Source organism: Cherax quadricarinatus, chromosome 32, assembly GCF_038502225.1.
Source record: "Cherax quadricarinatus isolate ZL_2023a chromosome 32, ASM3850222v1, whole genome shotgun sequence".
Taxonomy (NCBI): Eukaryota; Metazoa; Arthropoda; class Malacostraca; order Decapoda; family Parastacidae; genus Cherax; species Cherax quadricarinatus.
In genome coordinates, this window is record NC_091323.1 from 23,865,000 (window position 1) to 23,875,699 (window position 10,700).

At 40.7% G+C, this 10,700-nt stretch overlaps 1 protein-coding gene across 1 annotated transcript in view; it reads left to right on the forward strand.

The window, feature by feature from the left end:
• The window catches only part of LOC128690288 (uncharacterized), a 42,294-nt gene extending 34,953 nt beyond the window's left edge, over positions 1-7,341 (forward strand). Inside the window, exons 3-4 of the mRNA XM_053778897.2 lie at positions 1,857-3,461; positions 5,411-7,341. Coding sequence (XP_053634872.2) covers positions 1,857-3,461; positions 5,411-6,969 — 3,164 coding nt within the window. The 3' untranslated portion in view covers positions 6,970-7,341. The remainder of the gene's footprint in view (positions 1-1,856; positions 3,462-5,410) is intronic.
• The last annotated feature ends 3,359 nt before the right edge of the window (positions 7,342-10,700 follow it).

Genomic DNA, 10,700 nt, shown 5'->3' on the forward strand with positions numbered 1-10,700 from the left:
AAATTACCTCAAATGTGGTTAAAATGAAAATCTCCCGGGTAATGAAGGGTCAATAAACATATAAATAAAATAGCACGAAAATTTATTATTTAATAAGCGAGGCAAATTATGAGAGTTACTTTTTTTTTCAGACAAATAATTTTTAGTCTAGCGGGTAATTTCACTGTACACAAATTTGTTTTGGGGCAATATCCAAGACAAGTTCGCTGACCTCTGCTGGAGTCTATGCCATCACCATTTCAGAATTCACAAATTAATAATTATAATGTTGAACACTACAAAGATGGAAGTATTTTTTAATTTCTTACAATAATGTTCCATCACTGGTGCGGGTACAATAATGTTCCATCACTGGTGGGGGTACAATAATGTTCCATCACTGGTGGGGGTACAATAATGTTCCATCACTGGTGGGGGTACAATAATGTTCCATCACTGGTGCAGGTACAATAATGTTCCATCACTGGTGCGGGTACAATAATGTTCCATCACTGGTGGGGATACAGTAATGTTCCATCACTGGCGCGGGAACAATAATGTTCCATCACTGGTGCGGGTACAATAATGTTCCATCACTGGTGCGGGTACAATAATGTTCCATCACTGGTGCGGGTACAATAATGTTCCACCACTGGTGTGGGTACAATAATGTTCCATTACTGGTGTGGGTACAATAATGTTCCATCACTGGTGCGGGTACAATAATGTTCCACCACTGGTGTGGGTACAATAATGTTCCACCACTGGTGTGGGTACAACAATGTTCCATCACTGACGTACAATTCACAATTAACCTGCACATAGAAGAGAAGAGCTTACGACAATGTTTCGGTCCGATTTGGACCAATTACAAAGTCACACTAACGAGAAGTGGAGCAGGACGGGTATATATAGGCAGGAAGTGGTAGTAGTAGTAGTAGTAGTAGTAGTAGTAGTGGTGGTGGTGGTGGTGGTGGTGGTGGTGGTGGTGGTGGTGGTGGTGGTGGTAGTGGTAGTGGTAGTAGTAGTGGCGGAGGTGGAAGTAAGTAGTGGTGGGGAAGTAAGAAGGAGGAGCCAGTCAAATACTAAGAAAGGGGAGCACTGCAAGGGAGCTAGGTGCCCACAGAGGGAGAGCAAGAACACAGAGATGGAGGGGGGAATAATTTATATAATGAAGGAACAGAAACACAAGGCAGAAGAAAGAAAGACAACCCAGAAGAGAAAAAGGAAAGAGGAAAGTGGAAGAGGGAGAAGAAGAAAAAGGTGGAATCAGGTTAAGTCACGGGTGTTCTGAAGTTTGGAGCATTTTACAATGTAGCGGGAGAGGAAGGCATCTACAGAGACGAAGCCAGGACTAAGATTCATACAAGGAAAGTTGTGTATTAGGGAGGATTCAACCAGACGGCGACTGTTAAAGTTGTAAGTAGGGAAGACAGTTAGCAGAAGACCAATCAATAGGATGGTTGTGATCTCTGACGTGACAGAAAAGAGCATTGTTAGTGTCAGCAAGCCTAACACTATTTTTGTGCTCCCTAAGTCTGTCAGAAAGAGACCGGCCAGTTTCTCCAAAGTCATGAAGAGGACAGGAGGAGCAAGAAATAGAGCAGACACCAGGAACATCTGTAGAGGGAGGGGAGGTATGAACGAGATTAGTGCGAAGTGTTAGTCTGGCGGAAAGTAAGCTTGATGTCTAAGGAACGGAGAGAGTTGTTGAGATTAGAAAGACCGGAAATGTAGGGAAGGCAAAGGACAGAAGAGTTCCCAGGAGTAGAGAGTTTGGGTTATTTGTGTATCGTTTCAGTCATGGTATTGTGCCTTTTTTTGTTATTTACTGACGTACAAGTGTGTGATACATCTAACATGTCATTTATTTTCAGCGGGAGGTGAGCTGGTTGGGCGAGACTTTCTTCAACAGGGTCATCACGGCATCCCACGGGTTCAACGAAACTTCCTCTCGCAGGATCAACGAGTTGCCAGCCACCACGATCAAGGAGTTACTATCTCACGGGATCAACGAGCCGCCAACCCTCAGGGTCAAGGAGTCACTCTCCCGCGGGATCAACGAGCCTTCAGCTCTCATGGTCAAGGAATCACTATCCCGCGGGATCAACGAGCCGCCAACCCTCAGGGTCAAGGCGTTGTTATCCTGCAGGGTCAACGAGCCACCAACCCTCAGGGTCAAGGAGTCACTCTCCCGCGGGATCAACGAGCCTTCAGCTCTCATGGTCAAGGAATCACTATCCCGCGGGATCAACGAGCCGCCAACCCTCAGGGTCAAGGAGTTACTATCCTGCAGGGTCAACGAGCCACTAACCCTCAGGGTCAAGGAGTCACTCTCCCGCGGGATCAACGAGCTTCCAACTCTCATGGTCAAGGAGTCACTCTCCCGCGGGATCAACGAGCCTTCAGCTCTCATGGTCAAGGAATCACTATCCCGCGGGATCAACGAGCCGCCAACCCTCAGGGTCAAGGAGTTACTATCCTGCATGGTCAACGAGCCACCAGCCCTCAGGGTCAAAGAGTCACCATCCTGCAGGGTCAACGAACCGCCAGCCCTCAGAGTCAAGGAGTCACTACTCTGCATAGTCAACGAGCCGCCAGCCCTCAGAGTCAAGGAGTCACTACTCTGCATGGTCAACGAGCCGCCAGCCCTCAGAGTCAAGGAGTCACTATCCCGCGGGGCCAACGAGCCGCGAATCCTCAGGGTCAAGGAGTCACCATTCCGCAGGGTCAACAAGCCACCAACCCTCAGGGTCAAGGACTCATCATCCGTCGGAGTCAGGGAGTCGTCATCTCCAAAAATAAAGAAGTCAAACCACAGGGTAAAGGAATCGTTACCCCGCTAGGTCAACAAGGCTTCATCCCCCATAGGCAACAAAGCGTCATTTCCCATGGGCAACAAGCCCTCGTCCCCCAGGGTAAACAAGGCCTCATTCCCCAGGGTAAACAAGGCCTCATTCCCCAGGGTAAACAAGGTCTCATCCTACAAGATCTACAGGGATTCGTCTCTCCGAGTCCACTAATTTTCACTCCCCAGGCAAAACCTGGCTTTACTGCCCAGGGTAAACAAGGCTTTATCCCGCAGGATAAATCAGGCTTTATTCCACAAAGCCAACAAGGCTTTATCTCCCAGAATCAAGTAGGCTTTATTCCTCAGAGCCAACAAGGTGCCATTCATCAACGTCAACAAGGTATTATTCCTCAGGGTCAACAAGGTGTCATTCATCAACGTCAACAAGGTATTATTCCTCAGGGTCAACAAGGTGTCATTCATCAACGTCAACAAGGCTTCCTTCCTCAACTTCAACAAGGTTTTATTTCTCAACATCAACAAGGCTTTATCCCTCAAGGCCAGCAAAGCTTCATCCCTCAAGGTCAGCAAGGCTTCATTCCTCAAGGTCAGCAAGGCTTCACCCTTCAAGGTCAAGAAGGCATCATCCCTCCGGGTCACTCTCGCACCGTCCAACCAGCTCTGCCACAAGGTCAGTCTCCCAGTCACACAGTTTTCCCCTCACTTTTCAGCAAGCTCCCATAAAAGCATTCATAAATAAATATATTAAGACTCACACTGCTGAGCTTATATTCAAACAGCTCATGGAATCCTACAGACCACCAGCCACCACCCAGGATTAACAAGCTGCTAGATGACCAAGCCTCTACCTCTTAACAGCCACTGCACACTCTTCCCCAACTCTTCCATTCGCCCCAGGCATTATAGATCTTGTTAATTTATTCATTGGGTAAAAAATCATTTAGGGTGGGTGTTGTTTGCATAATGATCCACTCATTCACTTGGTCATTAGGAACTACTTATCTTCACTCATTCACTTTCAACTCTCTTCTTCCGCACCCCTCTTCCAAAGTCCTCCACCGACCTTGCAGCTTCTCTCGAGAATTTCACAATAACAATGACAAACAATAACTGCTACAACTCATATTTAAAATCAGATTCATTACTTTACTTTGGGTCCACACATTTTACCAAACACACTAGAATTCACTTCTACAACCACAGCAATCAGCCATGAGATCATCACTCGTCCTTATCAAAACTCTACAATGACTTGAAAAAATGCCACTTCTTTTGTAATACTTTAACATGCGTTCCTCCTCTCATAAGAAAGGTTTTGCACCTATGGGTCCCTCACTAAACCCATACGGGTTATACAACGCCTAGGGAATGGGAGGTAATCAGATTTAATCCTCGGATCAAGAGCATTCACCAGCATTAAAGAGTCCGCTACAATATTTGTACTTTCCTTGTCCCCCTTTCCCCTGCCAGTGCTCGTGCACCTTCCCTAATTTTATCTATGCGTTGAAGATATTGCTCATTGCTTTCAGTCTCAGTCGTAACTCCAACCACTAAAGCTGATTTTCTCACTTTTAGCTTTTTTACTGCTTCATTCACGTCCTTCACACTCGACGCACGTTCTTCATTCATTTAATGTCACCTTGAGAAAAATCACTTACTCAACGAACAATAGATGTTAAGTTATAATCACATATGTGTGATATTACAAGAGTAACTCAAAAAAAAAAAAAAAAAAAAAAACACTATCTCCGTCATTCATGCAGTAGCTGTCTTGACAAAACTGCGCTGACTTCATAATTTTAAATGCCCTCCAGAAATCAATATTCCCAGCCATCCTTCACAGTACAAGCACTATATTTATCATTTCCGGTTTCATATAGAAGAAATTACAATAATACGAGTGGTGGTGGACCGGTTGGCCTTCTGCAGTGCTCCTACATTCTTATGTTGTTGCTTCTTAAGTTAAAATCTTAATATGTTTAATTTGAAATTACCTATACATTTTTTCTCTCTTAATGGTTGGACATCATTGTCTATGTTAATCTATTTACATACTTCCAAACTGCTATTCTTTGGAAACAGTTTTTTTTTCTATTATTCCTGGACGAGTAGACCTTCTACAACGTTTTTTGAGGTAACACCTCAATGAGTGAGGTGTTGCCTTGCTGTGTAAGTTAATATCTCATTAAATAAGTTACCACTTTTTCTGAGTGAGATATTACCTCAATTTGTAATATATAAAATGTGCTTCTCTTGCCTCTCCCTCCTATCTCTCCCTGACCCTGCATGGGTCGACCTTTCAATGAAGTCCTTTTTAACCTGCCCACAACCCTTGCCCTATACCCCTCACATTTTCCCCTACCAACCCAAGTTAAATGGTCTCGGTGCAATGGCACCTTTAGAGAACACATTTCAATATGTTTCAATACACAATATGAATAACTAAAAAATAATTAATGCTAACGCCTAATTTACAGAGTTTAGATGAATGTATATGCTTATTCCTAGCTATATTATTATTATGACTATCAAACATATACAACAAGTTGTCAGAGCCAATAAAAGATAGGTTATTGTTGAATTGCTATGCTGTCGTTGATAATCAAACTGTCCTTGCAGATCATCACTTCAGCAACAATTTTGACGTCAGCCAAATTATCCGCGACTTGACAAGCTCCAAAAGGACGGTGTTGGAAGCCAACTTAATCACGGGGTCTGGCCTACTGTACCGGGGCACCGCACATTCGACTATAAAGCCGGCCACTAAAGTACAAGAAGTCAACAGACAAGGACTCCTAGATGACTCTGTTGAACAGGAAAAGTTACATATCAATGACCAACAAGACATTAAACTTGATGATTCGTTCTTTATAACTGGCGATATTCTTGATTCGAAGGAAGATGATCTTACAGTCGTAACTGGTACACCAAGTTTCTCATCTGTAACTCCCACGCTAGAGAATACCAGTCCAGCTTTTAAGGGATCAACAGAACTAGGTGTGTCCACTAGTATCCCAAGTGTGGTTGTTGATGGAGTAGGTGTAACTCTTCCAGATGTAACTACTGGCGTGTCACTTATCTCTCCTACAAGTAAAGAAATGTCTCTTGAAAAAACAGAAATACCCCTTCTAGATGAGACTACAATAGGTTCAAGCGTGTTCATTGGAGTCTCTGAAAATTCTGTTGCGCCCTTGAGCTCGGGAGAGTCAGTCAGTGCTCCAGGAACGACGAGTCTCGAGCTAGAGATTATCGGATCTGATATAGGTGATACTATTTCTTCTGACATTTCTAGCAGTTCCCATGAGATTCCCACATCAGGTGAGCTTTCTAAACTTCCACACACAGACCCACTGCTCCCTGAAACGAATGCTCTTCCCCAAGTTCTTGAAACCCTTCTTAGTGGACATACGAACCAGATACATGACCCCAGTCAAACCCTGGAGAGCTTCCTCTTGGGTCTCAACGGGAAGAACGGCGTGGTGGTTCTTCCCTCATCTAGTCTAGAGAAAATAACAGCTAGTGGCATTAGCTCACTTGCAGGAACGGCAAAATCTATTAGGGCCGTCGACAGTACACATGGAGATCTTTACAATTCCGTTGCAAGTACTCCACTGGCTGACCTGGCCATCGACAGTGCTGTTGATGTTGTCAATTCCGTTGCAAGCACTCCACTGGCTGACTTGGCAACAGACAGTGCAGTTGGGCATGTCGTTAATTCCGTCGCAAGTACTGCAGAATCTGCACTAGCCATCAATGGTGCTGTTGAAGGCAACACAGTAGAAGCAAAAGAAATTGTCAGCGATATTAGCTCTGATGACATCGACAGTTTTGCACTTGATTTGAACTCGCCAGGCATCACTGCCCGAAGCGTCGCTCCCACCACCGTCAGTTCGCTAGGCGTCACTGCCCTTAGCAGCTCCCCTACTGCTGATACTTCACTAGGAGTCACTGTTCCCAGCGGCATATCCACCACTGCGAGCAGTTTATCATTTAATAGTGTATCATCCACCTCAAGCTCCAGGAGTGCAACTTCAACAAATACTCCTTTATTCCGTGGTCCAGTGTCGGACATCCTCTTCACCAAGGGCCGCCTAGCGGGCACTATAATTGGAGGACTTATTGATTTAGGTTCCACAATTTTTCGTGGCTTATCACAAATAAAACCTTTCACATCATAGCCGAAAACTGTCTTATGTATATAAGTCAATGTTGTTATTAATATTTTTGATAAAAACTCCATTCTTCATCTACTCTGGCAGTGGATGGTTGGAAGGCATTGCTGACACATATTGGTAATATAAAGAAAGACACTTAGAGAAGAGCAAGTCTTTAACAAGAGAAACTTGGTGTGCTGTTTTTATATTACCTAAACTAGCAGCGGGTGTTCCTGACGCCAGTCTGGTGGCCACGTTGGAGGTATAGTTGCTCGCCCTAACTAATAGCGTGAAAATAGAGCTCAAACATTTTTCCAGGATCTTTAAATAGCAATGTTCAACAAAAATCGGAAAAAATACGCTACTCTTGGAATTCCAAAGAACAATAAAGCACTATAGATACATACAAGATTACATAACTGTTTTTGGCATACTGATCTCACTCCGTGATCTCCTTAACACACTCCAAAACCATATTATATTTGTACCAACAACATCAAATTAAAATTACAATATGAAGAGCACAAAAAGTGTCTTTCTTGAAAAGGCAATAAATGTTTATCGATTTCTGGAAAAGCAGATACAATAGTGATGGGTGGAAGTACTTCTCAAGTTCTTTGCTGCTGCTGCTCTTAGGTTTGCTGGATAATGAGAAAATACTGTTATAACTTTCTTATTGAGATATGCAATACAGAAGCTGAATATATATAAATATATATATATATATATATATATATATATATATATATATATATATATATATATATATATATATATATATATATATATATTCATATATATATAAATATATATGAATATATATATATTATATATATATATATATATACATATATATATATATATATACATATATATATATATATACATATATATATATATATATATATATATATATATATATCATGTATATATATATATATATATATATTCATATATATATATATATATATATATATATATATATATATATATATATATATTTATATATATATATATATATATATATATATATATATATATATATATATATTTTCATTTATATATATATATATATATATTCATATATATATATATATATATATATATATTCATATATATATATATATTCAAATATATATATATTCATATATATATATATATATATATAGATATATATATATATATATGAATATATATATATATGAATATATATATATATATGAATATATATAATTGTTGTGTTTTATAGCCAGACTTATTAAACAAGCCGAATTTTCTCAAAAAAAAAAAATCTCGGGTTCTTTATGAAATATTGATATATTCACGTAAAGTGGCAGGTATGCAAATTCTTAATTTTGCACCAAGACTTAGCATTCAAGCCTAGCCTAGCTAAAATTAACGTACTATAATATAGCCTAAGTGTACCCAACCTACATAAGATCGTCCTTAATAAGCGATAGTAATCGTTAATAAATATATTAATTTCGTGATATTCAGATTGATTTTCGCAGGGGTTATATCAAACATGAATTTCACTCAACTTGTTTAGCTAGAACTATCTTTGCTTTATAAGCGAAGTTCGCAAGTTATGGCTAAAAATGCACAACATACCTATTACTTTAAGACACAAGAAACCATTGTTATGTTGTTTGTTTATCTGTTGTATCTAATTACGATAACAATATATATAATAAATAAATATTTTTTTCATGATTACTCTCCCTTCTGTTTACCATTGCATACAACTGTTCCTTATCATCTGAAAACATTACACTCGAACTCTGAAAGCTGAATGATGGCATCTTTGCTATATTATTATTTTTTTTTATTAACACACTGGCCGATTCCCACCAAGGCAGGGTGGCCCGAAAAAGAAAAACTTTCACCATCATTCACTCCATCACTGTCTTGCCAGAAGGGTGCGTTACACTACAGTTTTTAAACTGCAACATTAACACCCTCTTTGCTATATATATTTTTATATTGTATTTTAAACTTTTACCGTGACTTACAATGCAAATTCTAATTAAATATTTACTAGAAAATAAATTATAGACTGGGAATATTGTGATTCTCTAAGTGATCCCTTCCCATAATCGAGAAATGAAACTGACTGGCTGTACTGGATGCACCATTGCGTAATCTGGGCAACTGGAGCCTTAATTATTAATTAAACCTCTTTAAACTTTTCATGATGCGATTCTTAATATATTTATCAAGACGGAATGAAGGCGAAGGAAGGGCCTGCATGTCGGCGGCTTCACAAGAAAGATGAGACAATATCTTGACTATTTCACTAATTGTCAAAAAAAAAGACATCTACTAATTTAAATTTCACAATATGATGAAATGTAGCAATATAAAAAGGGAGGAAGGGTGCAGATGCGAACCTACTACCCAATGATGTGGGGTCGCTAATCTCAGTGTACCGCCTGCTTTAATATACGTAATATAGCTAATCTTCGATACAAAGTAAACACCAGTCATGTAGGCTTACTGTCTACAAGTTGCGGTGTTGTTATTGATTAAATACCATTTGTTCGTGGTTACAATACTATACATACTGCTTGTGGAGGCTAGTACACCAAACGGGGAGTAGAATGAAATTAGCTCTGAGGCACCCACACCATCGTATGTCCTCGGATCACGGTACAACACCTAGCTCTGCTGGGTGTGTGGTCCAGTGGGTTAGAGCATCGTGAATTTTCACTCAACATGAGGCAGGCTAAACAACACGGGTTCGATCCCCTGGCTAGCTGCAGTGCTGTTACTGATATATATATATATATATATATATATATATATATATATATATATATATATATATATATATATATATATATATATATATATATATATATATATATATATATATATATATATATATATATATATATAAAGCAGCTCGCTCATATGCAGCAGGGAAATTCACAGACCTTCTTAAGCGGGTGAATGGAGGTTCCACCAACTTAGAAGCCCGAGGCACCATCCAAGCATGGCGCAACCTTCTCTTGTTCGGCAATGTCTGTCTTGCAGTTCCTGAAAGACGAGGCAAACTGCTAACCACGTCAGTTATCAAGGCAGTGCGCAACTACCCAAGAACGGATAACTGTGTCCCTCTGCCCCATCATCGCAGGAATCAAAGAGGCAGACCCAAGAAAAGTCCTACTGAGAACGAGAAAATTTGCGCACAGGTTAGCAAAAAAATTGAGGAAGGTAACACAGTGGGAGCAATAAGAATAATTACAAGTGACGACACTGTAGCCCCCAAGGATGAGACCACGGCCCAAGCACTAAGAGACAAGCATCCAACCAGGGACACCACAGCCATCAACGACAACCCTGAAGTCTATAAGGCGATCGTGTCATTTCCAGCAGGATCTGCAGGAGGTTACACTGGAATTCGATCTCAGCACCTCAAAGAGATGGTAAATCCAGTACTCGGTGAATCTGCATCAATTCTTCTCACCGAGTTAACAACTTTCGTCAACAATTGCCTGGCTGGGCGAATCCCAGAAGAAATTAAACCTTTCTTTTTTGGAGCCTCACTATGTGCTTTGAAGAAGAGGGATGGGGGAATCAGACCCATTGCAGTTGGAAACACTCTTCGCCGTCTCGTTGCCAAAGCAGCAGTGAGAAACATTCGCCTAGAAGCTGCCACTTTACTCCAGCCACACCAACTGGGCTTTGGGGTCTCTCAAGGCAGTGAAGCTGCAGCTCATGCGGCAAGGGCCTACATCAGGGACCTACCAGAA